This window comes from Polypterus senegalus, chromosome 11, assembly GCF_016835505.1.
Source record: "Polypterus senegalus isolate Bchr_013 chromosome 11, ASM1683550v1, whole genome shotgun sequence".
Taxonomy (NCBI): Eukaryota; Metazoa; Chordata; class Cladistia; order Polypteriformes; family Polypteridae; genus Polypterus; species Polypterus senegalus.
The window spans coordinates 32,951,499-32,966,591 of NC_053164.1; the positions used below are offsets into that span (position 1 = coordinate 32,951,499).

General features: G+C 40.7%; 1 protein-coding gene across 2 annotated transcripts in view; it reads left to right on the forward strand.

Annotated features, from left to right (window-relative positions):
• Positions 1–15,093, forward strand: part of lman2la (lectin, mannose-binding 2-like a) — a 62,729-nt gene that overhangs the window by 32,441 nt on the left and 15,195 nt on the right. The window contains exons 3-5 of one of the 2 annotated variants that reach the window (XM_039768298.1): positions 2,773–2,890; positions 3,590–3,672; positions 9,013–9,045. In XM_039768298.1, the coding sequence (XP_039624232.1) occupies positions 2,773–2,890; positions 3,590–3,672; positions 9,013–9,045 (234 nt within the window). The remainder of the gene's footprint in view (positions 1–2,772; positions 2,891–3,589; positions 3,673–9,012; positions 9,046–15,093) is intronic. The other variant, XM_039768299.1, reaches the window with a different exon arrangement.

Sequence of the window (15,093 nt, forward strand, 5' to 3'; positions counted from 1 at the left end):
TAGGTGTATAACATCAGAAAGCCGCCTCACCACTTCTTTTAAGTTTAGCTCTTGGAGTTCTAAGCAGACACAGTCATGGCCGAAATTATCGGCACCCCTGGAATTTTCCTAGAAAATTGTTGCAATTACAAATGTTTTGGTATACACATGTTTATTTCCTTTATGTGCGTTGGAACAACACAAAAAAAACAGAGAAAAAAAGCCAAATCAGACATCATTTCACACAAAACTCAAAAACCTGGCTGGACAAAATTATTGGCACCCTCAACTTAATATTTGGTTGCACGCCCTTTGGAAAAAATAACTGAAATCAAGCGCTTCCTATTACCATCAACAAGCTTGTGACACCTCTCAACTGGAATTTCCGACCACTCTTCTTTTGCAAACTGCTCAAGGTCTCTCAGATTTGAAGGGCGCCTTCTTCCAACACCAATTTTGAAATCTTTCCATAAGTGTTCAATCGGATTTAGATCCGGACTCATTGCTGGCCACTTCAGAACTCTCCAGTGCTTTGTCTTCAACCATTTCTGGGTGCTTTTAGAGGTATGTTTGGGGTCACTGTCCTTCTGGAACACCCATGACCTCTGACACAGACCCAGCATTCTGACACTGGGCCCTACATTGCGCCCCAATATCTTTTGGTAGTCTTCAGATTTCATGATGCCTTGCACACAGTCAAGGCATCCAGTGCCAGAGGCAGCAAAACATCTTAGAACCTCCACCATGTTTGACTGTAGGTACTGTGTTCTTTTCTTCGTAGGCCTCATTCCATTTTCTGTAAACAGTAGAATGATGAGCTTCAGCAGGGGTTTAACTACAGCATTCTTAAGACAGTCTGGGAAGACCCCCGTATTTACAACATTTATTTATATAGCACATTTTCATACAAAAAGTAGCTCAAAGTGCTTTACATACTGAAGAAAAGAAAAATAAAAGACAAAATAAGAAATTAAAATAAGACAACATTAGTTAACATAGAAAAGGATTAAGGTCCGCTGGCCAGGGTGGACAGAAAAAACAGAAAAAAACTCCAGATGGCTGGAGAAAAAACATAAAATCTGCAGGGGTTCCAGGCCACGGGACCGCCCAGTCCCCTCTGGGCATTCTACCTAATATAAATGAAATAGTCCTCTTTTTGTAGTTAGGGTTCTCACGGAGTCACTTGATGTTGATGGTCATACAGACTCCTGGCTTTTAATCCATCCATCATTGTTGGAACATCACAGTGCTTTGAGCAGATACCGGAAAAGGAAACAGAAGAGAGAGTAGGGGTTAGTACAGATTTTAGAGCCACCATGAATAGTTATTATAATGAGTTGGAGATATAGACTATCAGGATTTTGATTACAGTGAAATTATGAGAAAGCCATGTTAAAATAATGTGTTTTCAGCAGGTTTTTAAATTGCTCCAACGTATCAGCCCAGCGAATTCCTATTGGCAGGCTATTCCAGATTTTAGATGCATAACAGCAGAATGACGAGTTTACTATGTCAAGAATACTATCAATTAGTACGCCCGATACTTCTTTGAAAAAACTTGTTGGTATTGGGTCAAGGACGCAAGAAAAAGAAAAAAGATTTCTGACTAAGTAGTTTATATTTTGAAAATATAAAATATATGTTTGCCTGGCTTGTATTCATAAGTGATTAGTAGGGCATCTCATGTTGGTTTTGTTTTGAGAATATATAAATTAAAGCTTGATTAATACAGTCCAGTTGGTACAGTGGTACAGTAGTTGACAATGATGCCCCCAAGCTTCAGCAACCAGGATGTGAATCCTTCTCTGGGCATTATCTAGATGGTGTTTCTACTTCAGTTTGCTCCCATATCCTTAATATGTATCATTAAACATAAATTGATGAGTCTACATTAACTTGGTGCATTTTGCAGGTTCTGCAAAGGACCAACATCAAGTGTTGTTTTGTACTTCAAGCCAATTTTTAACCAGAGTCTTTGACTCTTCATGGACTATATTAAAAAGACATTAGTACACTTTTGGAGGATTCACTACTTACATGTGTCTAAAAATAACATGCTAGAAAGTTGTCTGGTTCATTTAAATAACCTCAATTAAATATTAAGTGAAAAAACTCTCAATGTGTAGCATCACAAAGCTGGTGCACTGTGATCATAAGGACATTAGATGATGAGGACAGGACCTATTTGACATTAAAACATTACAGGCAACTTAAACGTGTGCCTAGAAAGAATTACAGTCAAATTCTCAATAAACGTGGACCCATATCTTAACTATTAGGGCAATGCAAAAGCTTGATGACGTTGGTTTGCTGTTTATCATAGGTGTTTTGGTAGAGAAAGGCTTTGGCAATTAGATAGATAAATAGATACTTTATTAATCCCAGGGGGAAATTCACATACTCCAGCAGCAGCAGCATACTGATAAAGAACAATATTAAATTAAAGAGTGATAACAATGAAGGTATAACAGACAGACAATAATTTTGTATAATATTAGCGTTTACACTCCCGGGTGGAACTGAAGAGTGGCATAGTGTGGAGGAGGAACGATCTCCTCAGTCTGTCAGTGGAGCAGGACGGTGACAGCAGTCTGTCGCTGAAGCTGCTCCTCTGTCTGGAGATGATCCTGTTCAGTGGATGCAGTGGATTCTCTATGATTGACAGGAGCCTGCTCAGCGCCCGTCACTCCACCACGGATGTCAAACTGTCTAGCTCAACAGAGTGCTGTGTTAGTCATTGGCCTTGAAGATTGTGTTAATCAGTGGGTTTTATTTTTTTTTTTCTTTCTGTAGCCTTGCTACCTGCGGGACTGGGAGATGCAGGTACATTTCAAGGTGCATGGACAAGGCAAGAAAAATCTGAATGGGGATGGCTTTGCTATTTGGTACACCAAGGAGCGGATGCAGCCAGGTTTGGAACTTTCTTCAGATCCTAAACATTTCTTTTGGGGTGTCTGTTTGGTGAAGACACCAGCAGACAGTACAATTTGTGTCAAGGCAGGTCCAACTTTTTGTAGAGGTTTGAGAGAAGGGTGATGGGTAGGAAAGTGCTTGAAGAACTGATTGGTTAGATCAGAAGATGTGCAAAGGTTAAGAAGAAATTTGGCTGTGAATAAAGGTTTTCTGAGGTATTCGACACCATCTGCTTCAGGATGTGTCTAAATAATTACCTTGAAGTTTACGGTGCATTAATAGGAAAAAAAAACAGTTGTATTAGTAGTAGCATTGTCATGTGTCACCACTTCATTTATGCCCTCCAAAAGCTTGCAGTGAATCTGGTTAATTGGAAAAGATCACTGGGTGAAAGAGTCTAATGCTAGAGAAAGCCTGGGTAGAAGTCTTGGGTCATTGCCTTTCCATCCCATCGTTCCTTCTGATGATGATGATTTCAGGCTTGTGCGTTACACCTTTTGCTGCTAGGTATTAGCTGTAGCTTCTCCTCTGTTGCAAGAGAATCAAAGAATCTTGTCTTTTTGTCGGCTGGGATAAGCTCTGGCTCCCATTTACTTTATAATGAAACTGGTGGATTGATAGATGTATAATAAAAGATGGGTTACAGTTCACAAAATGATTTCCTACATCATTCAGGTTGTATTATTCTGTTTTGCAGGTCCTGTATTTGGAAGTAAGGATATGTTTGCTGGACTGGGAGTCTTTGTGGACACCTACCCTAATGAAGAGAAACAGCAGGAGGTAAGGCTAAAGTTTTCACTGGGAAGTTGTTCACGGGGGGAGGAAACTCTTGACATTAGACATTGAGTGTCGTGCCACCTTGCTATGGACAATACTGCTGCTAACAAAAGCACAGCTTTACTAATGCTCTGTAGGATGGCTGAAGGACACATTTTTTGGCAGGATGCCGTCTGGACTGATTGTCACAACAGAGATCAAATTGCAGATGGAAACTGAGATCTGTATGTTGCTTACACTCAGATCTACTAAACTCTTCCCACCAATCACCAGGCTCATCCAGTTACTGCTGCAGAGAAGTTCTAATGCCTCTGCTGATCTGTGGCCAAATGAGTAATGCAGAGGTCATGTCATTGTTTGCTGATACAGGAAATGCGTCTTTCATCTTAATGGACTCCTTTAACAAGATATAAGCCTCCTATACATTAAGGTCTTGTGACTTACTCTGTCATGTTGTCAGCCCTCAATTTCTTTCCTTTAGGCTACTTCCATTTTCTCAGGCTAATCAGCAGTTTAAAATCAAGACATTGTGGTGAATGCCTCACAGGGCCGTCTTTAGTGTTGCTCTTTTGCCTCTGATAATTTCAGGCTCCTCACAATCCTGACCAAGAGAGGGCAAGACTTAAAATTGGCAAGTGTAAAATTAATTAATAATTAGACAAAATACAGTATCGGTATGCAGTTTATTTATTTATTTTTGAAAGATCTTTGTTTTCCTCAAAATATGTGTTACCACTCAAACTTAGGAATAAATTCTAAATATGGCAGAGTGACAAAGTTACTGCTTCTCAAAACAGATTATGGCAAGACTCATGGATTTGGAAGTTAATTTGCAGGTATAACAGGGAGAGAGTGGTATGTGCGTGTGTGTGTGTGTGTGTGCGCGTGCGTGTGTGTGTAGAAATACATGATATATATTCACAGTAGCACTGTGTGGGTCTGCACATTCTCCCTCTGTGTCCATGAGTTTTCTCCAGGTACTCTGGTTTCCTCTCACTTGTGCATGTTAGGTTAATTTCCAATTCCAGATTGCCAACTTTGGGTAGGACTGAGCTGTACAAATGGACAGGTGCCATATCCACATTCAGTTCCCATTGTTTCAGATATTGTTTGGATAAGCTCTGTAGCTCAGTGAGCCTGAAAAGTGCAGGCTTAGATGGATGGATGACATTTTAACTCGTGTACAGTGGTGTGAAAAACTATTTGCCCCCTTCCTGATTTCTTATTCTTTTGCATGTTTGTCACACAAAATGTTTCTGATCATCAAACACATTTAACCATTAGTCAAATATAACACAAGTAAACACAAAATGCAGTTTTTAAATGATGGTTTTTATTATTTAGGGAAAGTAAAATCCAAACCTACATGGCCCTGTGTGAAAAAGTAATTGCCCCCTGAACCTAATAACTGGTTGGGCCACCCTTAGCAGCAATAACTGCAATCAAGCGTTTGCGATAACTTGCAATGAGTCTTTTACAGTGCTCTGGAGGAATTTTGGCCCACTCATCTTTGCAGAATTGTTGTAATTCAGCTTTATTTGAGGGTTTTCTAGCATGAACCGCCTTTTTAAGGTCATGCCATAGCATCTCAATTGAATTCAGGTCAGGACTTTGACTAGGCCACTCCAAAGTCTTCATTTTGTTTTTCTTCAGCCATTCAGAGGTGGATTTGCTGGTGTGTTTTGGGTCATTGTCCTGTTGCAGCATCCAAGATCGCTTCAGCTTGAGTTGACGAACAGATGGCCGGACATTCTCCTTCAGGATTTTTTGGTAGACAGTAGAATTCATGGTTCCATCTATCACAGCAAGCCTTCCAGATCCTGAAGCAGCAAAACAACCCCAGACCATCACACTACCACCACCACCATATTTTACTGTTGGTATGATGTTCTTTTTCTGAAATGCTGTGTTCCTTTTACGCCAGATGTAATGGGACATTTGCCTTCCAAAAAGTTCAACTTTTGTCTCATCAGTCCACAAGGTATTTTCCCAAAGTCTTGGCAATCATTGAGATGTTTCTTAGCAAAATTGAGACGAGCCCTAATGTTCTTTTGCTTAACAGTGGTTTGCGTCTTGGAAATCTGCCATGCAGGCCGTTTTTGCCCAGTCTCTTTCTTATGGTGGAGTTGTGAACACTGACCTTAATTGAGGCAAGTGAGGCCTGCAGTTCTTTAGACGTTGCCCTGGGGTCTTTTGTGACCTCTCGGATGAGTCGTCTCTGCGCTTTTGAGGTAATTTTGGTCGGCCGCCACTCCTGGGAAGGTTCACCACTGTTCCATGTTTTTGCCATTTGTGGATAATGGCTCTCACTGTGGTTTGCTGGAGTCCCAAAGCTTTAGAAATGGCTTTATAACCTTTACCAGACTGATAGATCTCAATTACTTCTGTTCTCATTTGTTCCTGAATTTCTTTGGATCTTGGCATGATGTCTAGCTTTTGAGGTGCTTTTGGTCTACTTCTCCGTGTCAGGCAGCTCCAATTTAAGTGATTTCTTGATTGAAACAGGTGTGGCAGTAATCAGGCCTGGGGGTGGCTACGGAAATTGAACTCAGGTGTGATACACCACAGTTAGGTTATTTTTGAACAATTACTTTTTCACACAGGGTCATGTAGGTTTGGATTTTTTTTCTCCCTAAATAATAAAAACCATCATTTAAAAACTGCATTTTGTGTTTACTTGTGTTATATTTGACTAATGGTTAAATGTGTTTGATGATCAGAAACATTTTATGTGACAAACATGCAAAAGAATAAGAAATCAGGAAAGGGGCAAATAGTTTTTCACACCACTGTATGTCACTAAGGATATAGACAGACACACTGAAACAGTTAAGCATTTGCATTATAAAAGCTGCAGTGCCCTCCATTAATGTCTGTGGTAAAGATACATTTTTCCTTGATTTACCGATCTGCTTCACAGTTTTAAATTACAAATCAAAAACATCATACATAATTAAACTGCACATTTCAGAAAGACTTTATTTTAAGGGTATTTGCATAACTTTTGGTCACAACATGTACAAATGACAACACTTTTTTACATGGTCCCTCCATTTCAGGACACCATAAGGTCTGGGACACAACAGTGGCCGGTATATTAAAGCTTTAGCACTTTGTCGCATATCCCTTCTAGGTATTGGCTGCTTGAAGTCTGCGATCCATAGACATCAGCAAGTGCTGAGGATCTTCTCTGCTGATGCTCTGACAAGCTTCTAATGCAACCATCTTCAGCTCCTGCTTGTTTCAGGGCTTGTCCCCTTAAGCTTTCTCTTTACCATATGAGGGCCTGCTCAAGTGGATTTAAATCAGGTGACTGGCTAGGCCATTCATGAATTTCCTATTTTTTTTTAGCTTTGAAAAACTCCTAAGTGGTATGTTTAGATCTTTATCTTGTTTTAGGATGAAGCATCGGCCATTGTGTTTGGAGGCATTTACTAGAATTTGAGCAGATCAGGTGTTTCCTTACACCTCTGAATTCATGGTGCAGCTGCTGTCTGCAGTTTCATTGTCAATGAAGAAACGTGTGCTAGGGCTTGTTACAGCCCCCCAAAACTGCCATGTTTAACAGATGAGGTGGTCTGCTTTGGATCTTGGACAGTTCCTTTTCGTCTCCACACTTTGCTCTTACCATCACTCTGATGTAGATTCATCTTTGTCTCTTCTGTCCACAAGACCTTTTTCCAGAATTATGGAGGCTGATTTAAGTACTTTTTGCTGTGATCTGGCAGTTCTGTTTTGTGGCTAACTAGTGGTTTGCATTGTGCAGTGTGGTTTCTGTACTTCTGTTCATGAAGACTTCTGCAGATAGTTGTCTCTGACACATCCACATCTGCCTTCTGAAGACTGTGTCTGATCTGTTGGACAGGCATTGAGAGTTTTTTCTTTACCATAGTGAGGATTCTTCTGTCATTAGCAGTGGAGTTCTTCCTTGGCCTACCAGTTCCTTTTTGATTACTGAGCCCACCAGTGCATCCTTTCTTCTTAATGATATTTCAGACGGTTGCTTTGGGTAATCCTAGGGTTTTGCTGATGTCTCTTAATAGTTTCTTTCTGGTTTTTCAGCCTCATAATGGCTTCTTTGATTTTCATTGGCACTGCTCTTGTCCTCATGTTGAACAATGGCAGTTTCAGACTCCAATGGGTAGAAGCAAGCCGAGGTATCTTATAAATTATAAAGCAATGAAACTCGCCTGCGGAATCACAAACACTGGTGATGCAATTTGTCCCAAATATTATGAAGCGGTGGGGATAGGGGGTGGGACCATATAGAAAATGTGTTGTCATTTCTACATGGTGTGATGGGCAGGCAGTGTGGCACAGTGATTAAGGCTTTTGACTTCAAACCCTGAGCTTGTGGTTTCAAATCATGCTACTGACACTGTGTGACCCTGAGCAAGTCATTTGACCTGCCTGTGCTCTAATTAGAAAATCAAAAGAAATGTAACCAGTTGTATCATAAGTCGCCTTGGAGAAAGGTGTCAGCCAAATAGATAATTGTGATGTAAATGTGACCAAAATGAATGCAGATACCCTTAAATGAAAGTCTAAAATGTGCACTTTAATCAACTGAGAATTATTTGATTTGTAATTTTAAACTGTGGAGCAGAGGAGTAATTCAAAGAAAAATGTGTCTTTGTCTCAAACATTATGGAGGGCACTGTATTTGTATATGGTGTTAGATTAGCAAAATGGTTTCCCTGCTCTATGCAAACCTTTAAGCTACATGCTCACTGCCTAGCACCCGTCTACACCATCTGACCATTAGACAGAAAAATGTGCATATATAGGACATCCATCCACTATCCAAACTGCTATATCCTAACTACAGGGTCATGGGGGTCTGCCGGAGTCAATCCCAGCCAACACAGGGCGCAAGGCAGGAAACAAACCCCGGGCAAGGCGCCAGCCCACGACAGGGCATGCACACACTAGGGACAGTTTAGGATTGCCAATGCACCTCACCTGGATGTCTTTGGACTGTGGGAGGAAACCAGAGTACCCGGAGGAAACCCACGCAGACACGAGGAGAATCCGGGTCTCCTTACTGAGAGGCAGCAGCGCTACCACTGTGCCACCGTGCCGCCCCATATATAGGACAAGTTTTATTAAAGAGATTGGTCTGAACTTGTAAACAGGATGATCCAAGTCATCTGCTTTTTGTTAACTGCGGCAAAGTCTCTTGTTTTGGAGACGGCTGCTTATAGCTTCAGCCTGGTTGTTGATTTTCTTGCACGTTTCTGCCACAAACTGGATGTGTGTGCTTTTCTGTAGGTTTGTGATTAAACTACTTGTTCTGTGTCGTCGTTTCTCTGTTTTGTTTTTTTTGCATCAAATCGGATACAGAGCCAGAAGAGGAGATACACACCCCGCTCTCAGGTATTCTCTGTCCCATTTGTTTAGAGGGGTTTCCAATAGCATGGAGTGCCTGTGCTCAGCCAGTGTGCTTTCCCATTATTATTATATTTTATTGTTCATTATATTGTTTGTTTTTTATATCCAGTGCAAAAAGGAGGGAGGATGGATTTCCTTAATAATTAAAAAAGAAGCCAGTACCCTTAGAAGAGTATTAGAGGTGAAGCAATATGCACTATTGAACTTGTGTTTGTGAGTGACTTGGAGCCATTGGACATTGTAACGTCCCCTTGTGATCCCAAACCTCTTACCGAGTGTGATTCTGCAAATGTGTATGAACTTCTCCAGTAGTTCAGGTCTTTTTCGACTTGCTTTGATTGTCCTCTGGTTTTCATTGCAGTGAAATGAGTAAAAAGGGACTCCCTTTGCCTGCTGACATGTTTTTAAAGGACATATCTACATACCACTGCAGCTCAGTTTGTAGTTTAAAATGATTAGAAACTTTAGGAATCAACTGACATTTGCTGGGTTTATTTATATGATAGGCTCAGGTAAAAAAAACAAATCAAATGTGTTTTTTTGACGTTGATCTTTTTGTCATTATGTATCATCTTAGCTTGTAGCTCTTAGTAATGATTTGCAGGTTTACAATGGTTTTACCTTTTTCAAAAATATAAGGTTTTACTTCGATTAAAAAAATAATTATTGTCATGTTTACACAATACAATGAAATTATTGTCTGCATGCTTGACCACCACCTTCTTTGACTGGTAGGGCCGAGTCTTGCTCTTTTGGTTATATATTATGCTAGCTCTCCCCCGCAGCTTCGCCCGTGTAGAAGTGAAACAAGACTGTGAGGAGGACTCTGCCCAGCTCCCTATTCCTGACATCAAGCTTCCCCTTCCCCTCGTTCCGCAGCTTCTGTCTTGGATTAGCGCAAATATATTGTTCCTGAAAGCGAACTATGATTCTTAGCGCAATGAAAGAAGTCGCAAAATCAACTGGAATGTTCCAGCAAATTATAGAAAAAAACCCAATCTAAATCCATTAAGTAGTTCTCTCGTTTGCTAGCTAAGTGGAGGTAATTAAAGCCTCGAGGGTGGCGCGTGAGTAAGAAGGTCCCTGTCCCCCTCCGCTCGGCCTGCTGCATATCTCTCGGATTCCTGCAAATAAATCGGTACCGCAAGCGAACTATGATACATAGTGCAACTGGTTTACCGCTTGCAGCATTACCAGCTGCCCACCGAGAATGAACGGGGAGCCATGTGTGGTGGGCGGGCAGTGAAACCGCTTGCCGGCGGGAGCCGCCTGAGGAATGCTACATTGCACGAGCAGCGAAATCGCCGCCGTCCAGCCACCGCTTGCAGCGTCCCCAGGCAGAAGATAACGGAGTGGCAGTTACTGAAGCGCATGTGTTGCAGCTGCGGCCTCGTTCGTATGTCCGTAACCTGGGTACTACCTATATATATATATATATATATATATATATATTTATATATTTTTTTATATAAAACAGTCATGAAAAAAAAGCATGAAAATAAACATGGAGAAAGAGTTTTGACTATCCTTTGAATATATGGCGTTTCCAAACACAGCCCACAGTGAGACAATATGTAGTCTTGGACAAAGTTGTAATCCTGTGAAGCAATTAAATTGTTAGCCAGATGAGTTGAGAAGAAATTAAACACTGCATCTGTTGTCTTAGATGAAATCCAACGTTTAGAAATCTTTGTTAGTACTGATACAGATCCTCTCCCATCAGCCCCAGCACACACTACTGCCTACAATGGCCTGATGGAAATTGTAATCCCCAGGTTGGCACTGGTTTATGGATTGCCCCCCACATTATAACCTCTCTCTCCAATATGCCATATAGACTGTACATTTAGTTGGATCAATGGTAATACATGTGCAAAATTCATTAAAAACAGTTAAGCCGTTTTTGCATGACTGGTGAACAGACAGACAAACAGATTATAATTTTATTTATCTAGATTAAGAGGTTTTGTGGTGCAGCTTGGTGGTTAATACTGCTGTGATATTGTAGCCTCCAGATTCTTGGGTTTGAATTCTGAACCAGGCACTGCCTGCGTAAAGTTTCCAGTGTGTATATCCTAGCAGCTTCTGGATCTTCAGTTGCATAATGTGCCATCGGTTTATGTCCGACATGATGACTGCAGTTTCTGATCTCTTTTAACACCTGATAAATGTAAATGTTACATTTAAATAAATGTTACATTTAGTTACTGCATACAGACCTTCCAGCACAGACCCTTTTTATGACAGTCAATACTGTGCCACCTGAGTGGCACTAAACAAGGACTTAACAGTCACGGTGAGTACAGCTGCAGTTATGCCCCTTTCTTATTTTTTCTAATCTGTCATGGTATGTGAAAAAACATGCAATATCAGTTAAACAAGCTTCTCTTATGTTTGTAAGGTCCGCAACCCATCGTTCCTTACACCTCGTTGTTTCATTATATGCATTGTACTTCCAGATTAGTATTCATTGCTTGTCAGCTCTCATGCACACAATGACCACCCCAGTGACTAAAGACATATGCTGACATATACTAATATGCTGCTTGTTTTTCTTACTACATGGAGTTTCATTTGGTGGGCATTTTCAGACATGGTTTGTAATTCTGTGACGTTTGTCTTTGCCTAAAGTGATTGACAGTGAACGTCATCAGCTGTTGCTAAGTATAAAAGCTCTGCAGTTTAGTAAAGTGTATCTGGAGTGGTGTACATGCATCTTCTGGCTACCCAAGATCTATTTACCACTTACTGATGTGTTAATACATTACATTGCTTTCACCAACAGAACTCCACATATTGCTGTTATCTTCTGCTTATTTTGTTGTGTTGTCCCCGTGTACACGACAGTCAAATTACACTCACCTAAAGGATTATTAGGAACACCATACTAATACGGTGTTTGACCCCCTTTCGCCTTCAGAACTGCCTTAATTCTACGTGGCATTGATTCAACAAGGTGCTGAAAGCATTCTTTAGAAATGTTGGCCCATATTGATAGGATAGCATCTTGCAGTTGATGGAGATTTGTGGGATGCACATCCAGGGCACGAAGCTCCCGTTCCACCACATCCCAAAGATGCTCTATTGGGTTGAGATCTGGTGACTGTGGGGGGCATTTTAGTACAGTGAACTCATTGTCATGTTCAAGAAACCAATTTGAAATGATTCCAGCTTTGTGACATGGTGCATTATCCTGCTGGAAGTAGCCATCAGAGGATGGGTACATGGTGGTCATGAAGGGATGGACATGGTCAGAAACAATGCTCAGGTAGCCCGTGGCATTTAAACGATGCCCAATTGGCACTAAGGGGCCTAAAGTGTGCCAAGAAAACATCTCCCACACCATTACACCACCACCACCAGCCTGCACAGTGGTAACAAGGCATGATGGATCCATGTTCTCATTCTGTTTACGCCAAATTCTGACTCTACCATTTGAATGTCTCAACGGAAATCGAGACTCATCAGACCAGGCAACTTTTTTTTCCAATCTTCAACTGACCAATTTTGGTGAGCTCGTGCAAATTGTAGCCTCTTTTTCCTATTTGTAGTGGAGATGAGTGGTACCCGGTGGGGTCTTCTGCTGTTGTAGCCCATCCGCCTCAAGGTTGTGCATGTTGTGGCTTCACAAATGCTTTGCTGCATACCTCGGTTGTAACGAGTGGTTATTTAAGTCAAAGTTGCTCTTCTATCAGCTTGAATCAGTCGGCCCATTCTCCTCTGACCTCTAGCATCAACAAGGCATTTTCGCCCACAGGACTGCCGCATACTGGATGTTTTTCCCTTTTCACACCATTCTTTGTAAACCCTAGAAATGGTTGTGCGTGAAAATCCCAGTAACTGAGCAGATTGTGAAATACTCAGACCGGCCCGTCTGGCACCAACAACCATGCCACTCTCAAAATTGCTTAAATCACCTTTCTTTCCCATTCTGACATTCAGTTTGGAGTTCAGGAGATTGTCTTGACCAGGACCACACCCCTAAATGCATTGAAGCAACTGCCATGTGATTGGTTGATTAGATAATTGCATTAATGAGAAATTGAACAGGTGTTCCTAATAATCCTTTAGGTGAGTGTATACAAAAATAAATTGTATTATAATGTATAGCCCAAAATCACATAAGGAGTGCCCCAATGGGTTTTGACAGCCCCCCAGGATTGAAAAGAAAAAACTCCCAAAAAAAACCCTTGGAAGAAATCTTGGGAAAGATAATTTCCAGGTACAGATGTGCTTGAAAGTTTGTGAACCCTTTAGAATTTTCTATATTTCTGCATAAATAAGACCTAAGACATCATCAGATTTTCTCTCAAGTCCTAAAAGTAAATAAAGAGAAACCAGTTAAACAAATGACACAAAAATATTATACTTGGTCATTTATTTATTAAGGAAAATGATCGAATATTTCATATTTGTGAGTGGCAAAAGTATGTGAACCTTTGCTTTCAGTATCTGCTGTGACCCCCTTTGCAGCAATGACTGCAACTAAACGTTTCCGGTAACTTTTGATCATTCCTGCACACTGGCGTGGAGGAATTTTAGCCCATTCCTCCGTACAGAACAGTTTCAACTCTGGGATGTTGGTGGGTTTCCTCACATGAACTGCTCACTTCAGGTCCTTCCACAACATTTCGATTGGATTAAGGTCGGGACTTTGACTTGGCCATTCCAAAACAATAACTTTATTCTCTGATATAATTCAGAATTCATTGTTCCATCAATGAAGGCAACTCCACACAAGAAGTTACTGGGCAATTGTTAGGATCTAGCAACTTTGAATAGCTCAAACTATTTTTACAACGGGCTGTCCTCTTTGGGGATCATTATGTATGTATTTAGTGCACACAGAGCTAATAAACAATAAAAAATTTGTATAGTTTTATGATTTCTGAAAATCTTAGCCATTTCTATCCTAGTTACAGTTGTGCTTGAAAGTTTGTGAACCCTTTAGTATTTTCTATATTTCTGCATAAATATGACCTAAAAAACATCATCAGATTTTCACTCAAGTCCTAAAAATAGATAAAGAGAAACCGGTTAAACAAATGAGACAAAAATATTATAATTGGTAATTTATTTATTGAGGAAAATTATAGAATGTGACATATTTGTGAGTGGCAAAAGTATGTGAACCTCAAGGATTAGCAGTTAGTTTCAAGGTGAAATTCGAGTCAGGTATTTTTAATCAATCGGATGCCAATCAGGAGTGAGTGGGCATCCTGTGTTATTTAAAGAACAGGATCTATCAAAGTCTGCTCTTCACAACACGTTTGTGAAAGTGTATCATGGCACGAACAAAGGAGGTTTCTGAGGACCTCAGATAAAGAGTTGTTGATGCTCATCAGGCTGGAAAAGGTTACAAAACCATCTCTAAAGAGTTTGGATTACACCAATCCACAGTCAGACAGATTGTGTACAAATGGAGGAGATTCAAGACCATTGTTACTCTCCCCAGGAGTGGTCGACCAACAAAGATCACTCCAAGAGCAAGGCGTGTAATAGTCGGCGAAGTCACAAAGGACCCCAGGGTAACTTCTAAGCAACTGAAGGCCTCTCTTACATTGACTAATGTTCATGTTCATAAGTCCACCAACACTGAACAGCAATGGTGTGCATGGCAGGGTTGCAAGGAGAAAGCCACTGCTCTCCAAAAAAAACATTGCTGTTCGTCTGCAGTTTGCTAAAGATCACATGGACAAACCAGAAGGCTATTGAAAGAATGTTTTGTGGACAGAAGAGACCAAAATAGAACTTTTTGGTTTAAATGAAAAGCATTATGTTTGGAGAAAGGAAAACCTTGCATTCCAGCATAAGAACCTTATCCCATCTGTGAAACATGGTAGTGGTAGTATCATGGTTTGGGCCTGTTTTGCTGCATCTGGGCCAGGACGGCTTGCCTTCATTGATGGAACAATGAATTCTGAATTATATCAGAGAATTCTAAAGGAAAAGGTCAGGACATCTGTCCATGAACTGAATCTCAAGAGAAGGTGGGTCATGCAGCAAGACAACGACCCTAAGCACACAAGTCAT